Genomic DNA, 19843 nt, shown 5'->3' with positions numbered 1-19843 from the left:
TGAAGACATGCCACAGGATTGAGTGTGCCTGAGACAAGCCGGCTAGTTTAGAGTCAGTGACAGTGCAGGCTGGAAGTACCCTCTATCGCACCATAAACATAAGGGTATCACCTGACAAGATTACCTGGTGGACTGACTTACTGACACAATGACTGCTGGCCAATTGACTCTGCTGCTCACAATTGAATCTACCAATCATTTTATTGCCTAATGAGTCAAAATGCCCATCACAGTTTCCTAAAATACAAGGTGACATCTTACTATAGCTTGTTTTGTCCACCTGAACAGACTAAAGCTCAAAGTTTACCACCATAAAAGCCTAATAAAACCAGCAATTTCTCACATCTGAGAAGCTGCAATGAGAGAATAAATGACATTTTTGCTCAATAATGGATTTACACAATTAATTTTTAATCAAAATTGTTGGGAATTAATCTCCTGTCCATTAACTAATTGATTAATCAACTAATCATTTCAGATCTCACTGGTTAATTCAATATAAATCAACAGCACAACAAATAACAGCTTCCAAAATTACCACTAAATTGAATTAACACCTCTCTGAAACAGCTTCAACAAAATAACCATCATGAACGGAGGGTTTACTGTGAGGCTGTTGTATCAGTGTGGCTTAGTTTTAGTTTGGTGTACCTAATAAACTGGCAACTGAGTGTAAATAGAAAAGTCTCACAACTATCTAAGATGTAGAAAATAATGTATTTAACACATCCTGAGGTTACTAAAAGTGTGCAAGATGTGAGGATGTATTAGCGTTTACACCTAAACTCCACATTACACTCACGGTCGACTTTAAAACTGAAACTAAAACCTACATGTTTATGTTAGCGAAAATTCCCCAACTCGTTCTCCCAAAACTGTGTTCTATCGGAAACAAAAACTGAAAACAAAATCAACCTAACGTCAAATAACTGCTGCTAACTGTCGATGCAATTAAACGACAAGGTAATAACATAAACCTTCTTCTCTCATCTGTTTGTGTTTTGTGTAAAACACAACATCCCCAAGCTGTCAAATCAAGGCGTCCAGCACGGTGCTTTCACAAAACTGTCCTAAACATGCAAGCCTAACAAAGCCTTTCGATATTTGCTTTTGGTGTCCGTTTCTGGACGAAGAAATTTGCGAGTGTCACGAGTTTATTAACAGAGTTAACAACAACAAACGCCGCTAACTGCTAACTGGCTAGCTAGTGTTGAGCTGGAGCAAGCACGCGAAACAAACGGTCTTTTGGAGAATGGCTGACTTGTCAACCACACATGTTATAAAGGATAGTCTGACAGAGGAAGAAAGAAAAGCATCTGCCTTACCGGGAGTTTGGGGTTCACTTCTCCCTTACAATAGTGACAGAAAAACCGATGCGGTGGAACAGCCGCAGCCTCCGCCATCTTCCCCAGCCCAGCACAAACACTGACGTCGGTCCTCCACAGACTGAAGACATCTGTCCGCCTCCAGCCCGGCATGCACCGCGGCACCGCTGGGCAAATCCGAACGAGCACAGCCGAGGAGCGGAAGTGTTCATGTGTTGTCAGTGAGAAGTCGCATGTGTTTACTCGTTTATCTCTGGGATGCTTAAAAGCAAGAGCTGTCTTTGTCCAGAAGCTTCACTCTCAGAAAGGTTTGTGGAAAGCAGCAGACGTTTCGGACGACATAATGCTCAGGTGTTAGCTTTGGCTACAGCTAGTTTATATTGTAACTGTGAATGACAAACACTGGCATTTGTCTACACAGCCAAGCAGAAGTTTCTGTAAGTTACAGAATATTTCATCATTCTAGAAATGTACTTGTAAATACACTGAAAATACAAGTATTGGATAGACGTCATTGAATGTTAGTAACTTCTGTCACATATTGGAAATGATGCTAGCCAGGCAAAGGGCAGTTGTCTCTTAGATTTAGAAGTGCACTTCCATAAAGTTTTGAGAGAGAAATTAACAACATAATGGTTCAAATCAAAGCAGCAGCAGCCAATATGCTTTTAATTTTAGTTAGTCCAGTCAGTGTCGGTCAACCTCCAAAAATGGTGTATCTTACTAGTACCTTACTAGTGCATCTGCAACCATTTCATTCACTGTCATTTCCAAGCAAATGTACCAAAACGTTACCAGGATCAAGCTTCTCAAATGTGAGGATTTGCTGTTTCATATATTTGTAAACTGAATATCTTTGGGTTTTGGCCTGTTGATGGGACTCTGGGAAGCCCACTGATTATTGATGTTGTTGTGCTTTATTTATTCAGGAGATGCCATTGAGATCAACAATAATTGTGAATAATAGTGAAAATCAATGACAGCAGCCATCATTGTGTGTGCAAAGCATGTCTCGTAAGGTTCTGGATGCTTTTTGAAAGCTTAAATTAAAGGCAGCCTTCAGTGCACCTGGTTGAGGTTAGACATCTTTGAACTCCACTGGAGGGATGGAACAGTAAAGCACACGTGTAAATAATAACAGTATTATTATTATTGCTATTATTAATGATCAAAATAATAAAAGTCTCTTGAGCTGCTTCAATTTCAGGGTCCTGCTGCTGTTCATGCTGCTCACTGTCACGCTGTAATGCCTTACTGGGAATAAAACAGAGCCATTGTTAATTGTTGATATTATTAGTGATACCAGTGCAGTGAAAAAGATGCTCCCTCATTTGATGATAGCCACTGTCCAATGAAAATGCAAACTTTCAGCAACAGCAAGATAATGCATCACAAAGTATAATGTGACTGCCGGTCTTTGACTGTTTGGTTTTGTAATATCCAGTAATAAGACGCAAATTTATAATTTCTCTTTGTATTTTTTTCACATAGGAACACATAACAACCAGTGTTTTTGATCCTGCAGCAACAGTAGTCCTCTCCCAACATTATGCATTTCACACATTGTATAAAAGGCACTTTTTCCCTTTTAAAAGAAAAATCTAATTCTTTGCAATTCTGACGTTTTATTTTTCTAACATTTGCCTTCCATGATGAATGGCTTTGTAAATCACTGCATGCAGCAACCCTTTAATTTCCAAGCTCTTTGGTCCTAATTGTGTCTTTATGTATGGCTTCATTAGAATCAGGTGTCCTGGAAAGGTAAAAAAAAAAAAGGCAAAGCTAAACTTACAGTATATAACATATATTAAAAGCAAATAGGCTTGTTTTGACTGATGTGTTGCTACAGGCACTTAATGTAGGTTGTTGGGAACCTCGTAGTGAGACTGGACGTGAGATCTTTCTTCATTTGCGTATTCCCCTGTGTATCTGTGCAGATGACTGCCCAGGAGGTGCGTCTGTGTGGTCTCCTGCTGCAGGAGCACTTTGGAGAATTGGTGGCGAAAGTGGGAACACACCTGCTCAGAAGTGGAGCACAGAATTTAAGAACCATCATTCATGAAACTGGCATCTCGATGGACCTGGTACCACCCCTACACTTACTGTCTCTAGACTGTTACCGTCTTTACTTTGCATGCTAATATGTTACGTACAATATACAAATACATATTGTATATATTGTGTGCTTATAAAGGGAGCCATGATGGTAAAGCACCCCCTTCCTATGTTTTTCTGTCTGTATGTAGGTTAAGAAGTCCCTGTGCGTGCTTGTGCAGCATGGGGCATGTGTGTTTAGCTCAGGCCGTAAAGGACCTGGGAGCCCAACGGAGTATCGGAGCAGCTGTCATCAGATTCTGAGAATTCTGCGATATCCACGCTACATCTACACTGCCAAAACCCTGTACGGTGACACTGGAGAGCTAATCATAGAGGAGTTACTACAGAGAGGTGACATGACCATGAGCTGCACGGTTAAGACAGTCGCCGACCGCCTCACACAGAACATGGAGGGTCAGTATGTCAGTGTCTGAATCCATCAGAGACTGTAGACCGCTTAACGCCTGTCAATCAAGCAAACACGCTCAAAAATACAACTTGTCTCTGTCTTTCCTGTCGTTCCAGAGGGTCTCAGCATGGATTACAGTGAAGTGTCTACTGCCTTCTCCAAACTGGTGGAGACCCATTTTCTTCAGCGCTGCCCTCCAATGGCGGTAACAGCAACAACTAAGAAAGCAACTCCGGCTGACCCTGCAACCCCCGCAACCCCTGGTACTCCTGCAGCCCCTGTAAGCACCGCCCTGCCCACACCAGAGAGCTTCCCTGACTGCTACAAGGTGCCTCAAGTGACACTCATCGGGCGGGGCAAACGCCAACTCCCCAGTGAAGAAGGAGAGGACCAAAGGAATGCAAAGAAGGCTAAAATGAGTTCAGAGGTGGGTGTTTGGAACATGTTATTTACACTTTTAACACATTTGCTGCACCTTTAAAACTCTATTCCCCTCTTTGTGTCTCATATATTCAGATACATGGTGATGAGGGGATTTACTGGCAGGTGAATTTTGAGAGGTTCCATCTCCACTTCAGAGACCAGGCCATCATCAGCGCTGTAGCCAACAAGCTGGACCAGGTCAGGCTAAAATGTATTTGTTTAAGGAATAGTCATTTAGGGATATGCACTTCTTTGCTTTATTTCAGAGAGTTAGATGAGGAGATTGATACTACAATCATGTCTGAAGGATAAAGACTGGAAACAGAGAGAAACAGCTAACCCGGGTCTGCGCCGACTTGCACATTTAAAGCTAAAGAACGAACATGTTATGTCTTGTCCTCTGTCTGCCTGGCAACGTGATGGTGATGACAAGACTCCAAAAAGTCACAGTGCTCAGCCAAAAGATCTTAACTGTTGTGTGGGTTAAACAAACAAGATATACCGTGTTAGTGAGCTTTTTTTTTGTTACCTTAGGATAGAGTGAGGCTAGCTGTTTCCCCCTGTTTCCAGTCTGTATGCTAAGCTAAGATAACCAGCGGCAGGCTGTAGCTTCATATTTGCTGTATAGATATAAAACTGGTATCACCAAGAAGGCAAGTGAATGCTTCATTATTGAAGTCATTTGTGGCTAAATCATCTCATCTTGATAACTCAGACTAGCAGTGAGATTGTGAGGACAATGCTGAGGATGAGTGAAGTGACGACCTCGCCCACAGCCACCTGCACAAAGCCCCTCTCAGCCAACGAGATCTTCAGGTCCCTCCCAAGCAGTTACAACATCTCCAGACCCATCTTAGACCAGTACCTCACACTACTGGTTGATGACCCGGTAAGACCTCTGCAAGAAACATACCACATTTTCCATTTTGTTTTATTTACAAGGTTTTTTTTAGAGCTACTTGTCCTCGTTTCCTTTCTTAGATGGAGTTTGTTGGGAAGGCCGGTGAAAGCGGAGGAGGGATGTACGTTGTCAGTATCCTTTTTAAACTAGAGGGTCCTTGTCAAGAACCAACACACTGTTTTGTGCCATTTAAATCGGGAAACACAAGACATGGACACTTCTCTTAACTCATCACTCAGATCTGCACAGAGCACTGACCAATCTGGCTCGGGCCACGCTTGAGTCTGTAGTACAGGAGAGGTGAGTGAGTGCATTTTAAAATTTTAAGCATGTGATGCATTCCTTGAACTTTTGTTGAACTTTGAATATAACGACTTGAAAACGCATTAAGAAATGAATGTAATATGTACAGCAGCATCATGGGCTTTGCCATCATTTTATTCAGTTCTGTCATCGTGATTCGTCTGAATGTTCTCTAACTCATTCAGTACAGAACATGCTTGGCGTCCAGTGACACACTGTCAGCTCTGGGCACGTTACGCACACAGTCATGTCTTAAGAGAGCTGATACATGCGCCACAAGCTGTCATGTGCTTCCGCTTTCTTTTAGCCTCATTGAACAGGGTTTTGCAAACGCTCCAGTGCTCAACAACTCTCTCTGCCTGCTCCCCCAACACGATTTCACTGTGCATGAGTGTGTGTGTGTTTGTGTGCACCCATGCACCATGTGACATCTTCCTGCCTAACAGCTGAATTGGTTGTACCTTTCTTGTTGGTCAAAGACTCTCTTTCTGTCATCTTGGCTCGAGCTGAACTAAACATGCACACACAGCCTGGCTGATATGAGTTTGAGCTTTTAGGAGGGACAAAAACGCACCACTGTAAAGGAATGGGGTGCGCTGGATTTATAACACGAGACAAATAAGAGCATCAGTGCCAAAGGGAATGTGGTGTAATAATTTCAGTACCTTGATTATCTTATTTTCGGAATCATTAGCAGCCACAATTATGCATTCCTGCACTCCCTGCAGATTTCCTTGATTTCATGCATTCATTATACTCTAATTTTAACGTAATTTTGTCATTATATTTCAGTGGGTTTTATTTGCCATCTTATGCTCTCTGTATTCTATTTCAATCCTTATTTTTACTGTATTTTTACTATTCTTATCAAGTGGGCTTTATTCATCTTACATTAATAATGGCATTCTATCCCTGTTCTGACTGTATCTTCATGCCTTTCTTATGTGAAACACTTGGTGCATGTAATTATTTGTTGTTGAGCTCCATTTCTTGTATGAAAGGTGATATACGAATAAAGTTGTAATTATTATTATTGTTATCAGATTTGGCTCCCGATCAGCCCGCATCTTCCGTCTGTTGCTAAGGAAACGTCACCTGGAGCAGAAGCAGGTGGAGGATTTTGCCATGATTCCAGCCAAAGAGGCTAAAGACATGCTCTACACGCTGCTTTCACACAACCTGGTCCAGCTGCAGGTACAAGCTCGACATGTGAAGATGCTCTCATCACATCTCTGTCTTCTAACTAAGCCATTACCCAACTCTGAGCTTTTAAACTCTGATCTGATTGAATGAAGAGCTTCTAAAACAGTCCTCCCTCTCAACTGTTGCCAGAAAAGATTTGTAACTTTGACAAAAATAAGAGAACACGCTGATCGCTGTGATCGATTTCAGGCCAATTTTCTTAGTGTATTAACATGAGTGGCTGTCTGGAAGGTAGGAGTTATCCAAAAAAACAAAAAAAAATAAATCTGATCCAAAAACCTATTCTGAAAATTATTTGGCACACTTTTTGAAGATGCACTATTAAAATTATTATTATTTTTTTTATTTAATTCAATCAAAATATAGAAAAAACATAGTGTTACAGGGCTGGTCCCTAAAAGAGGAAAAAAGCCCAGCACCTACATAATAAGAGACACAATATGGTGACGTTCATTGCTAATTATTGTATACACATGGATTCTGATTCATGTCCAATGTCCCCACTTAAGACACTTGTCCACAGTTTTTATCCGCTTAAATCCAGATTATATTTAACTCCCAGAGGTTCCAGTGGTTTCTTCCATGTCTGCAGTAAAAGAACGCTTCCATCATTATAGAGTCCTGTTTTTTCCAAAGTCAAAATCTTGAGGATCAGAGATGTCCACATGGAAGTAGAGGGAGGGTCATCCCCGACCCACCTCACCATGATGGCTTTCCTCGCCGGCATTAAAAGCGATTGAACCACTTCCTTAAAGGAGCTTTTCACACTGCGTATTCTTAGCCTGGGGCTATCCTTAGCCCTGAGCTAAGTGCAGTGTGAGAGAGCCAGGGACATAAAAGTGGATCTGCTGACATGTTGACCTGTTCCTGTGCTGTGTTTGCACATATTGAACTCCAGAATAAGTGAATTTTGTTGCTCTCCCACAAGCAATACGACCTAGGAGTTTTAAATTTGGGACAATTTGGTGAAATTCCTGCTTTGTACTTTCTATAAATATATGGTGATATTTAGATATTATGTAGGATATTACAGGAAATTGCAGATTAGAACGAGATTTTTCCTAAACTACACCCACACAGCATCAAAGTCAATCTTTGATTCTGTGGACAATAAGGGAGGAGGACTTTCATAAAAGTGACCATTTTCTCTGAACAGCCGCAATATTTTTTTCATTCTTCAGGAAATCCCCAAGACTCCTGACTATGCTCCCTCTCGTACCTTCTATCTTTACACCGTCAACCAACTCCCAACTGCAAGAATGCTGCTTCAGAACTGCTATAAGGTAAAACAGTGATCATACTGTAACCTTCAGAGCTCTGGATAGAAGATGATTACCAATGGCTGCTGGTTCTACCTTCAGTAATGTCTCGGCTCTGGACTTTCTTCTCTTTGCAGACAGTAGCCAACCTCATAGAGCGACGCCTGTTTGAGACCAAAGACAGCAAGTGAGTTCATCGTAACTGTATGTCCCAATGTTTGCTATATCCTGATAAGAGCCAGATAACGGCACATGATCAACTGTAAAAGTTGTCTGATTCACACAGCATCACAGATGATTGGTTTTCTGTTTGATCGACAGGCGTCTACTGGAGAAATCCCAGCGAATCGAGGCCATTCTGGCATCTCTGCAGGCCAGCGGGGCCGAGCCTGAGCAGCTGACGGAGGTCGAGGAGATGATCACTGCCCCTGAAAAGCAACAGCTGGACGGCTTACGGCTTCATATCAACAAGTAGGCGGAAACAAAACAAAACTGCAGTTCTCTTTTCTACAGGTTTCTTTGGCCTGTTGGTGTTGCCTTTCTCATTATTGTTCTCTTCCCTTCCAGGTTGGATTCAGCAGAGAACCAGGTGGATGAAACCATTTTTCTAGTAGAATCGTACATCAACTCCTCTGCCACAAGCTGAGAGACAGGCGCACGGGCAGTGCAGCTCACACATACTACTATTACTTACTACTTTTGCCATTACTGTTCGTGTACGAATGCTGTCAGGTATGGCTGTTTTATAGTTTATGTGACTGGACTATTTCAGTTTGAAGTGATTTAAGATCTGAAAACATTATTTTGCTTGTTCTTAATGCACATATCAGCAAATGAATAAACTGAACACAAGAATTCTTCTTTTTAATTATTTTAATTTCATTAAAGAACAAACACAAAACTAAAACAAACAGGACAAAGTGATCGTTTGAAATGTAAAACCATGAAGGAGTCTGTATATTAAATAGAAGAATTGTGGTTTAGTACACTTTGATGTTTCCTTAAAATAAAAACAAAAAAAAAGATTATTTACATAAGTGCTCCCGACCCTGGAAATAGTGGGTAGTGCATTTCTGTTGGACCCTCAAATGCTCTCTTTGGTCCTGGAGGTCCCTGTTGCGTCTGTGTGTCGAGTCCAACCTCAGGACTGTCTCTGTGCCTGGTATGACTCATGTGGGCGTCATGGAAAATGACTGTTGACATGGCAGCAAAAGTTGGGCTCAGTCCTCATGGTTCTCATCCTCTCCTCTCTGTTTGCGTGCGAAGAATCCCAGCTGACGAGAAGCGAGATAGAGATTGATATTCTGTCTGTGCAACATTCATCACTGAAGAAACTTGAAATGTAACGTGAAAATACCTTCCATAGTACGAAAATGATAAGGGCCAGTAGGAGCAAGCCTCCGATGATGCTGCCAATCAGAATCCACAGCGAGATGGGAATAGCTCGGCCCTTTAGGACCTCCAGTACCGTCTACAGAAAAAAAGATGAAGGGAGAGATGAGAAGAAAGTAAACACCATTCACATTTTGCTGTTCAAACTCCTGCTTCAGTCTTCGTACCTCCCTCCAGACTGTTTCTGTGCCCAGAGTGATGAGGTTTGTCTCCTGAGCTGCAAGGTGATAGGCGCCTATTATCCTCACTGACTTATATTTGGCCTACAAAAAGAGACACAGAGGTGATGACCAGTGTTTGTGTCATAGGACAGAAAAAAGGACTGGAGTGAGCGTCTGCGTGCTGCTGTGTCACTCACTTTTCGGAAGAAATCATCATGAACTCTGCGGCTGACGCGAACGATGGCGGCCTGCCCTCTCAGAAGCTGCTGGACTTCACAGACGACCTCTGTGCACCACGACCTGCTGCAGTTCTACACATGCAAACAAACAGTGTGTTAACATGTACGCTGCTGCTGCTGCTGTGCAGTGTTCAGTAGCAGCTGTGCCACCAGGGGCCTCACCAGTATGTCATTCTGCATCATGTCTTCGGGATGAAGGGGACGCACATCTCTCTGTCTGGCCTTCAGCTGGGCCGGATCGCTCAGCACGCTGCAGTTCACCCCTGTGGCCTGCGGGGCAATTTAAACACATCAGATATGACCTAAAAGAGAGACACAAACACTCATGCGGCAGCACTACTCACGTTGTACGAAAAGACTTCGGTGACAGTCATGAAGACTCTGTCTCCCGCAGCCACAGAGGGCAGATGCAGCCTGAGCTCCAGATTACTCACAGAGTAACAGCCGAGGTTCTGCAGCTACAAACACAAACAGAAAACTGCTCAAATTTCGCCTCGCCTTGTGCAGACTGATGATGACTCATTTATGTTATTTACTGGGAGCTTTACAATAACTTGGAGCCATGGGTTTATAAAATTAGCATGTGGGCCATAGCTTTACCCTGAGGTGTGTGTAGAACTCTGGTCCAATTGCCTCTGACACTGTCCGAGTGGGGTGGACCTCATATCGGTTCAAATTAGAGTCACTGCACAGAAAAACGGGAAAAAAATCCATAAATACAACCCTGATTGCAAAAAATTGAGGTCGCTGTGTAAATGTTTACAATGCAAACATCTGGGTTGCACAAATATGTATTTAAAGTAGGTAAAATATCTGATTGCTGAATAATACATACACTATGCTGCACACACACACACATATACCTGCTAACAAACAAGTCGGGTTCATACTGAACAAAACTCTGCAGCTGAACACTGTTGTCCCCCAGAGTATCTTCTCTCTCCACACTGTCACTGTAGAGGAAACAGAGGGTTACGTGAACACACAGTAGACAGAGAAGCCTTTTTTAACGTCTTGTGGAAACCTTCCGTCTATTAAAGTTTCCAGTATTCATGAACCGTGTGCAGAGCAGGCAGAACTTGTTGCTTTGGTGAGCTACCTGGCAGCATGAAGCTTCATCTGAACTCGACTGTGCAGAGATGTGCAGCTGAACTCAAACTCCAACATGAAGTTAACCTGCAAACAAAAAAAGAGAGAACAGGCTGCTGAAGTGACACATTTCACCTGGAGGAAGTGAAGTACGAGTGGGCTGAGTGGAGAGAGTGAGGGAGCTATTTCCTCTGCATGCACATACTTTTGACTGGGAGCGAAATACTGGATAGCTGACATTACACAAGTGGCTGTTGGCACCAAGTGCTGTACACTCAATCTTAAAGTGGGCATCCTCCTACATGAAAAGAAAACAAAGTGAGAAAGAGGAAATTGTGTTAGTTTTGTCTCTATAGATGTATATAAATGTGCATGGTGAGCTACATGTGGTGCTGCATGTGTTAGCTGTTTATGTGTCTGTGGTTTACCCTAATGCTGAGGCTGGAGAAGTGCAGGTTGCGTGAATAGTGCAGCGTCAGGCTGGTGTTGTAGGCGTTTTCCAGTCTGTTCTGAAGCTGCACCTCCACTGCCAGACGCCTACGAGGGCTGCGAATCACATAAGGCTTCTGTCTGTGGAGAAAATACAATGAGAAGTCACTGAAACTGACTAGATATCTGATTTTATCAAACTCATGTGGAAAGAAAAGAGACTAGAAGAGTATCTCAGATCTGTACCTTGTCCCAGAGATGTCCATATGAGCCTGCAAAACCAGGTCTGTTGTGCACACATCGTCCTCACCGCAGTCCTTAAAGAACTGGATCTGGAGAGGTACACGTGGAGAGGACAGCATGTTTAATGGAGAGAAGAGGGAGGAAATATGATGCAGTAAGATAGCTGCTAATGAGAATAGTCAGTGTTGTGCCACTCACAGATTTCTTGACAGTTGTTGGCCAGCCTTCATCCAGCACTGGGCCACTCTCTGTGTTGTTGATCTTAAACCGCAGTGAGAAGCTAATTGGACGGATGTAATCTGCTGTGTCCTACGACAACAAAAACAGTAATTAAACAAAGTTTGTCCTGATGCACGAGTGTCTGATTCAATGTCAGACTTGTGGCTGGTATGAGCAGCAACACTCACATAGACATGGAAGGGCAGTTTGTAACAGAGAGTTTGTCCTGTGTGAACTCGGACTGCCAGCTGGGTCTGTCGGTGGGAGCTGTCGTCAAACAGCGCCCGCGCAGACAACTTCCTGTCGTCCAACATGGCCGCCACCCACAGATCTGAGGAGGTAGCAGGCAGTTTGGACAGATGGTGAGTGTTGGAAAATTCCCATTCTAATCATTTGTGAGCCAGGCCAATTCACAACACTAACAACGATTGTTATAAGGACTAGAGAGGGCAAGCCTGTGAATATGGGCTTCATGGAAAAATAAAGTGTTATACCAAAGCTGTTGCTGTGTGGTCCAGGGGAGCGGGAGACAGTTGTGAAGCAGGCGGTGGCATTCAGACAGGCTGATTCTCTGCCACCCCTCTGGCAGGTCTTCTGGATGACGTTGATGGAGTGCGGCTGGAAGGACAGACTCACATTGATCTGGACTATGCTTCGAGAGCTGTTGGCAGGAGGGACGGTGGAGGATAAATACTGGATTTAATTTTTAGCCATGTGACACTACAGAAATGCAGAAGCCAGTAAATGACTTGAATCTATATAGGAAATTAGCATTTGTTTGTATTCTTTATGTTCTTTAATGTGGAAGCTAGCCGGCTACATGTGATGCATTTAATGTGTTGTCTAACTCCAGTGTTTGCAGCTATGGAATAAAATCTGTTATAACAATTCCCCTCCCCTCCCTTTCCAACTCTGCCTCTACCCACCTGAGCAGCACAGCACTGCCCTGTGCTCCCACTGCCAAGTCTATGAGCTCATCTCCATCCAAGTCCAACTGAGCACTCACACTGCGGCCAAAATACTGCAGGGAGGGGGAAATTGATGACCCTGGGATACGCTGAGAGGCAGAAACAAAAGCAGGAATTAGATTGAATCCTGAAATACTCCTGTGAAAATGTAATGTAGGTAAGAGTCAAATACCTGCTTATAACCGTGGATGATGTAAATACCCTCTCCGTGGTAGACATAGATGGCGCCCCGGTGTTCATCCTCCAGCGGGGCTCCCACCAGCAGGTCAGTGAAGCCGTCATGGTTGAGGTCTGGAGCAGCTGCCAGTGCATAACCAAACCTGGCATCCTGGGACTTTTCCTCAGACTTCAGCGTGCCATTAGAAACAAACACCTCCTCCTGGGGGAAAAGAAAGGGGAGGGGAGGAAGGTTGATGGTAACAGGATACAGCGCAGGGGCTAAAAAATAGGTTTTAATGTCAGTCTTGTGAGAAAATACTAATGGGGATTGAGCATAAATTTGACAAATGTTGCTCATCTCCATTATGGTTGCATAATAATCCTGAAGGAGAAGAGTGATAAGTGTCACTGCGGCCTTACCCCACTGAGGGTGTAGATGTAGACTCTCCCGGCCTCCTTGTTTCCTGAGCCGAGGTACATTGGAGCAGCAACCAGGAGGACATCAGTGATGCCATCCCGGTCGATATCCAGCCCACACACCTCACTGCCATAATAAGATCCAATCTACAGACAGAAACATGCTCTTTCACCTTACTGCCAGTAGGTGGAGCCCTCGCTTTAACCTCTGACAAATTGAAATTTCTGCTGTTCTGATTTTTTTTTTTTTTTTTGCTACAAATAAACAAAAGTGTCTCAAGGGAGAGGACGACAGCTTTACCTGTTCACCATTAAGGGCCTGCACGATGTTGACATCGCCCTCATCGCTGAGCTCAAACAGGATGACTTTCCCTTTGTGTTTGAATCGAGGAGCCCCAGCTACATACAGCCTCCTCCAGTCTCCAACTATCACAGATGACACTGTGTAACCTGCAAACACACATCATCCAACACTGCTGTTCAAGTGTAATACTGGAGGTGAATGTTTTAATCCATTACTACAAATCAAGCATGCTTGATGTTTAGAGTCTGTTGACCATTTGGACCCCGAAAATCTACTTGCAGAGTTAAGTGATGTCATGTCTTGTTGGCCTTACATTTTTGTCAGTGTTTGTATCATTTACATGTTCATTACAATGACAATTATTCAGTAGTTTGGCAGACGCTTTTACCCAAAGCAAGCATGAATTCACACACCGATGGCACGGTATCAGGGACAGTTTTGGGGTTCTGTATCTCTGAATCTTGCCCAAGGATACTTCGGCACGTGGACTGCAGGGGATTGAACCACCGACCTACTGATCAGTGGACGACCGCTCTACCTCCTGAGCCACAGCCATCAGCGTTCATGCAGGTTAACGCCTGACTTGAACCTACTCTGCAGGAGTGTGTTTGTTACATGCTGGTGGAAAGCGGACGAAGCAAACAAGGATGTTTTGAAAAGGATTTTGTCAATTTTGGAGCTTATTGCATTTGAAAGAGGTTTCTGTTTAGAAGTCAGCCAAAGATGGATTATCAGCTGAGGAAATGTGTGTAACTGCTCTACAGTCCCAAAAGGGTCCAGGTTCACTCCTCTGGAAGCTGTTATCTCCATCAGGTGTGCTACTGGACCTGTCAGCCTCATCTGTTTGTGCATATTTATGACTTTTTGCTCATGGACTTCTTGCGGTTGTTGTGATTCCCATTTTTTCAAAAACCTGACTGACTCCTCACTCCTCTTAACCGGCCAGTAGGGGCCACAAGTGATCAACAATTGCTTCAGTTCTTGTTTCTGCTTGGGGCAACATAACATTTCCAGCAATCACCTAGGTTGAAAACAAGGTTTGTGTTACAGGTCACATTTTCACTATTCACTTCAAAAACTGACATTCATGGACAAGTTTGGTTTCATCTTGAACTGGTGCATCTGCAGATTTGTGATTTCAAATTGAACATTTATGGGGTTTTGGACTTTGAACCAGAAAGAACAAGAAATTTCAAAGTGTGGCTTTGGGATTAAACAGGATATTTTCATTATTTTCAGATATTTTACAGATGAAACTATGAGTTATTACAACCAAACTAATTTGTACATGGGGGCTAATCTTGGGCCCACACTTAATTTTTGCCCCTGGGCCCATTTGTGGGTTAATTTGGTTTCTCATGTCTGGCCCTCCCACCAAGAATGCACCACCCTGGTCCAGGCAACAACCTCACAATAACACAATAACGTGTGTAATATTAATACAAAAACCACGAGTATGATCATTTTAGAATCATGCTCAGGGGTGTGACATCTGGATACCTAAATAAGCAGCATGATTTTTGAGCTCCAGTGGAAACTCGCTTTCAAAAGCCTCTCTGGGCGGCATGATGCGCCCATTGGTCCCTTCTTTCAACACCCCACCGTCCCAGTCGTAGGCACCCACCATCCCGAACAGAATGCCATCCTGAAGAGCAGAAAAGGGCTCGGATGAGAAACACTCAGGTAAAACACATGCACTTCACACAAAGGAGACCAGCTGACCGGACTTACATCCAGTGTGTGTGTGGAGAAGCCGATCTGAGACATCTCCATGTGGAACGAGCTCTCATTGTAGCCCAGCGTGCCTACAAGTGGACAGAGACAGCAGTCAGTCTTCTCCGTTGTCATGTTTCTTTACACATCTCCTCCCTTCCTTCCTCTCCCTTACAGGATCTAGATGGCATCATTAGCACCCTCACTCACCATAAAGACCACAGGTGGCAGACATACCTCACCCTTTCCTTTCCTCTTGTCCCTTCCTCTCTGAATTCCCTAAACATTTAAAGGGTGGCATCACTTTTCATCAGCCTTCCTCTCATGTTCCTGCAACTATTGTGATAGCTGTACCCCTCCTTTACCTTCATCTCCTTTTCTTGCTTTCTCTGCAGAACTGCTATTTATTTTCCCACATTGTCCCAATCCTCCTTCACTTCCTCTCTCCTTCCTAGATATTCTTTCTCCACTTCTGTCTCATATTCTTCTACTTCATTCTTCTCTTCCTTCTCAGACTTCTCAGACAGAAATGAACCTTACTGCTTAATTACCAGATCCTTGGTGCTAATTATGACTTAAAGAACTGCAACACTGCATTTTTCATTCATCCACAAACCTTCCAGAGTGAAGATGCGATCTCCCAGAGCATCAACAATGTCATTGAGTGCGGCTTCATCGGTCACATTGAAAAAGTATTTGTCGTCAGGGTCGCTGGCGATGTACTTGATCTCAGTAATGAAAGTCTCGGGGTCCTGCTGCCGCCGGATGTAATGACCAAGAACCTGGAACCCAGCGTGAGAGACAGAGGGAGGGAAAAATACTTTTAAAAGAGAGAATACGATAAATGAATAAGCAGATAACACAAGCTCAATAAAACACTGCGGGATTAAACAGGATGCAGAGAAAGGGGGCGAAAGCGGGAAAAACAGAGATCATAAACAGAGTTTCTGGCTAGAGTCAGAGGAATTGCTTCTCCATGTTTCTGAGGGACACTGAAGAGAGAAAAGAGAGATGAAACAAGGCTCTCTAAACATCTTCCAGCAGCATGCAGCTGAATCAGGTGCTTCTCAGTTCGAGGACAGAAAACGTCCAAGGGGAAAAGAGGGATGGGACCATTAATTGTACAAACAGACACATGTTTCAACACTACTGTGTCTTCATCACAGAAGTCTGAGGCAAGAGTACAGAGGACCAACATCACTGTGTAGCAGAAGTAGCACACAGGTAACCTTCAAGGACGATCAAGGATCAGTGGTGGAATGTATTCATTTACTACACTTGATTCCAAATTTGAGGTACATGTACTTTACTTGAGCATTTCCATTTTATTCAACTTTATACTCCATGACATTTCAGAAGCAAATATTGTACTTTTTACTCCACTGCATTTGTCTGACAGCTTTAGTTATTAGTTACATTTAAGATTGCAATTTTTCATACCCTCACCATCCAGTGAAAACCACATATCTGGATATGATGATCTTATAGAATGGAGATGTAGATTAAACCACACAACAGTATATTAAAATTAGCTCAACCTTACATATCTTCAGTAGTAAAATGCATCATACGAGTTAATGCAGCACTTACATTAATCCAAAAACATCAAAATGAAGCACTATCAGGGACCATTTATCTGAACAATGAGTACTTTCACTTTCGGTACTTGTACTTTTGCTTTGGTAAAGGCTCTGAATATTTCCTCCTCCACTACCTGGAAATGCAGGATTGAACTGTGACTAAAATGAAAACAAATACACTTCCCAGCCTGTGCAATTTACTAGAAATTAAACAGTACCTAAAGGCAACAAATTGACTGGAAAACATGAGAACGGAGGAAATGGCAGCCGCCAGAGATTTGTAAATGAGGTGCACAGGCCTAGCTGAGAGGTGAAGAGATGACTGATGAGGAAGATATACTGTAGCAGCAGTGGCCTATGGCTTAACGCCTGAAGTACAAATGAGAAAATTCCATAAGAGAAACCAAACCCAAGAATCTCCTCCTGTGACTTCAGCTGCCAAGCAAACTACGGAAATCCTCTGTTTTCAAAGGGTAGGGGATGGAGAGGGCTGTAGAGTGTAACATGAAGAGAGCTTACATATAAATATGTACATTAAGATCTTATAGAGTCTTATAGAGAAATTCCAGTCAGGCTGCCAACTGCTGCTGGCGTTTACATAGTAATGAGCAGAGAAAGAGGAAGACAGAAAAGTGAAAGTCCTGTTAAATATGTTACGTTTCCCCTCAAAACAAACTTAATGGCGGTCGCTGGTAGGGGAAACTAACAAAAAAAACAAACTGCACTCAACACAAAATGGGCCTCTTGGGGTCTAAAAGGTGATGGGGAATAACTTACCCACACACCCACTAATTCTATCAAAATGATAGCAGAACAAAAGAAATGAGCCCAAAAACAAAAATTGAGAGTCACTAAAAAGGAGGGAGTGAAGTTCTGGAAAACAAAGAATCACTACACACTCATTCATCAATGCCACACACAAAACCAGGAGAGCCAACTGAAGGTGTTAACTCTCTGGTATCACACACCCAACTAAACCAGAGCCACAAGCCTCCTTTTATAGAGCAGCCCGGCTGATTAGTTCCAGCTGCGCTAATGAATGCAGGTGCCATCAATAGGTGCACATCATTGAAGGGGTGGAGCTTACTGTCTACCTAACAAGTATGAAGCACATTTCCAGATATAAGGGATCTGCAGACACGATGAATATGATATACAACATGAATGCAACTGTACATACATACATACATACATACATACATACATATATACATACATACATACATGGCTCTACAGAAATGCTCCCCCACAAACACACACTCCCAGCCCCTGGCCTGCGCTGATGTATAAAACACAGTCTGCAGTAACCGTGCTCTTGTTTTGAAAGCCCTGCTGTCCCGTGTGAGCCATTTTCACTGCACGCACACTCACACGCAGCAGCCATGAGAGCAACATCAAAACATGGCTGCTGTTACAAGTAGTACTTACCTGTCATCACTTTGACATTTAAGGCAAACACTCGACCACAAAACTGACCTCAGCCTCTCTTGTTTTCATTGCTCAGTTTTGTGTTTCTGTTTGCACTGAAGGTTGCGTATACAGTTTCTCCTCTACCCGTACCTTGACTGTCTGTCTCTGGCTGTCTGTGTCCTTCTTCCAAATTAGGACTTTGGTGGGTGATGTTGTGCATATGTCGGATGAAGGTGTTATTTAAGTACCACACAGTGATATGACCCCAGCAACCCATTTTAACACAGTTCATGGTTGCTGGACGATCAGGATTTAGACCCTTTCAAAGCAACGTTCTGTTTTGTAAGCATTTTAAAGGGTCAGGTCACCCACATTACAAATAAAAATATTTTTTCTCCTTTCCCAACAGGTATCCAGCCAAGATAACCAGATCTCCATGAAACTCCAATACAATGGAGAATTTCATCTGCGGTGCTGAAAACACTGAAAAATGATCACAGTGCATAGTTTTAATAGAGACTACTCCTCAGAAAGTAGTTCTGATGAAATTAGTTCACAGTGAGGTTTGTTCAGAGTTACGGGACAATGTGTCTGGAAAGAGATGTTGCTGTTGAATTTTTTATAGACGGCATTGTCAGTCTGTCTGTGTGTCCACTGCTTTCTATGCATGCATGGCCACTGTATTCTGTACAGATATTCATGTTCCCCTAATGATGACTCTTAATGATTTTGGGGATCCTTTGCTTTCATCATAAGTTTCATCATAACAACTTATGACCAAAACCTGCAAAACTAATGCAAGCTTCAGTGCTAATTTGCAAGTGTTAGCATGCTAACACACTAAACAAAGATGGTGAATGTGGTAAACCTGCTAGCATGTTAGCATTGTCCTTCTTGTGTTAGCATAGCAGCAGAAATCTCAGAGACGGATATCTCGACAAATAAAAGCCAAAATTTTATGGTTCCATACCACTATAAATACCACGAAAAGAAGTGGTCGAAACTCCAGTAAGACGTGATTCAGCATTTAGCCTTCATCAGGCTCATCTCTCATCAGCTCTTCAAGCCGATGCTTTAAAGGACAAAGTGCACTTGATATGTAAATGAGGTGCACAGTTTGAGAGACAGATTCAGGAAGACACAGGAGAATTTATAATCAGATCCTAGTCTGATCAAGCATGTTGTTCCAGAGGCAGGACAAACCCTTATGAATAGTTTTGTTGTGATATGTGGAATTCAGCAAACAAAGCTGTAGTTTAAAGTGACAAGGCAAATACAATGAAAACCATAATGTTTTTGAACAGTAAATCTTTGGAACAGATTTTTAGCCCAAACTAACCAAACTGAATAATAATTCAGACACCAGGACGATCCACTGAACCTCTCCATCCACAGAGTACTCTGATCTCCACTGTCACTATATTTCTAAAGTTGCACTTCTCCTCCATATTGGCTCAAGTTCTCCTCTTCTGTGGTTCCAGTGGAGTCTGGAGGCTCCCCAGCTTGTGGGGAAGGGAGGGGTCTGCAACCAGTCCTGCCACTAGAGTCTGTCTGTCCCACTGACACTAAAACCATGCCACCTCTCAGTGTGTGCCTGTAT

The 19843-nt window shown here is 43.0% G+C and overlaps 3 protein-coding genes across 3 annotated transcripts in view; 1 reads left to right on the top strand and 2 right to left on the bottom strand.

Moving 5' to 3' along the window:
* The window catches only part of rnf115a (ring finger protein 115a), a 7756-nt gene extending 6273 nt beyond the window's left edge, over window positions 1-1483 (bottom strand). Inside the window, exon 1 of the mRNA XM_076736596.1 lies at window positions 1326-1483. Coding sequence (XP_076592711.1) covers window positions 1326-1478 — 153 coding nt within the window. The 5' untranslated portion in view covers window positions 1479-1483. The remainder of the gene's footprint in view (window positions 1-1325) is intronic.
* polr3c (polymerase (RNA) III (DNA directed) polypeptide C) lies at window positions 1477-8973 on the top strand. The gene is made up of 13 exons (XM_076736593.1): window positions 1477-1633; window positions 3263-3409; window positions 3572-3836; window positions 3948-4258; window positions 4348-4452; window positions 4970-5143; window positions 5236-5287; window positions 5395-5455; window positions 6502-6652; window positions 7843-7944; window positions 8058-8107; window positions 8242-8391; window positions 8488-8973. The coding sequence occupies exons 2-13, from the start codon at window positions 3263-3265 to the stop codon at window positions 8564-8566; spliced, it is 1647 nt and encodes a 548-aa protein (XP_076592708.1). The 5' UTR covers window positions 1477-1633; the 3' UTR covers window positions 8567-8973.
* itga10 (integrin, alpha 10) overlaps window positions 8796-19843 on the bottom strand; it is a 25945-nt gene continuing 14897 nt past the window's right edge. The window contains exons 9-30 of the mRNA XM_076736592.1: window positions 15870-16035; window positions 15272-15345; window positions 15041-15185; window positions 13538-13686; window positions 13240-13383; window positions 12833-13039; window positions 12619-12749; window positions 12187-12353; window positions 11881-12023; window positions 11672-11782; window positions 11477-11562; window positions 11230-11371; window positions 11007-11099; window positions 10812-10888; window positions 10576-10665; window positions 10313-10397; window positions 10057-10170; window positions 9875-9982; window positions 9671-9784; window positions 9480-9575; window positions 9278-9391; window positions 8796-9194 (exon numbers count right to left, since the gene is read on the bottom strand). Of these exons, the coding sequence (XP_076592707.1) occupies window positions 9141-9194; window positions 9278-9391; window positions 9480-9575; window positions 9671-9784; window positions 9875-9982; window positions 10057-10170; window positions 10313-10397; window positions 10576-10665; window positions 10812-10888; window positions 11007-11099; window positions 11230-11371; window positions 11477-11562; window positions 11672-11782; window positions 11881-12023; window positions 12187-12353; window positions 12619-12749; window positions 12833-13039; window positions 13240-13383; window positions 13538-13686; window positions 15041-15185; window positions 15272-15345; window positions 15870-16035 (2610 nt within the window). The 3' untranslated portion in view covers window positions 8796-9140. The remainder of the gene's footprint in view (window positions 9195-9277; window positions 9392-9479; window positions 9576-9670; window positions 9785-9874; window positions 9983-10056; window positions 10171-10312; window positions 10398-10575; window positions 10666-10811; window positions 10889-11006; window positions 11100-11229; window positions 11372-11476; window positions 11563-11671; window positions 11783-11880; window positions 12024-12186; window positions 12354-12618; window positions 12750-12832; window positions 13040-13239; window positions 13384-13537; window positions 13687-15040; window positions 15186-15271; window positions 15346-15869; window positions 16036-19843) is intronic.

This window comes from Chaetodon auriga, chromosome 8 (assembly GCF_051107435.1).
Source record: "Chaetodon auriga isolate fChaAug3 chromosome 8, fChaAug3.hap1, whole genome shotgun sequence".
In the NCBI taxonomy this organism is placed as follows: Eukaryota; Metazoa; Chordata; class Actinopteri; order Chaetodontiformes; family Chaetodontidae; genus Chaetodon; species Chaetodon auriga.
Note: the sequence above shows the minus strand (reverse complement) of the source record. Positions and strands in the feature narration are given on the sequence as shown.

What these genes read in the sequence shown, in the direction of transcription:
- polr3c (XM_076736593.1), top strand. Translation starts at nt 3,263, where the DNA reads ATGACTGCCCAGGAGGTGCGTCTGTGTGGTCTCCTGCTGCAGGAGCAC. An exon ending in CTGGCATCTCGATGGACCTG is followed by an intron (nt 3,410 to 3,571) that starts GTACCACCCCTA and finishes GTCTGTATGTAG; the next exon opens with GTTAAGAAGTCCCTGTGCGT. An exon ending in CACTACTGGTTGATGACCCG is followed by an intron (nt 5,144 to 5,235) that starts GTAAGACCTCTG and finishes TTCCTTTCTTAG; the next exon opens with ATGGAGTTTGTTGGGAAGGC.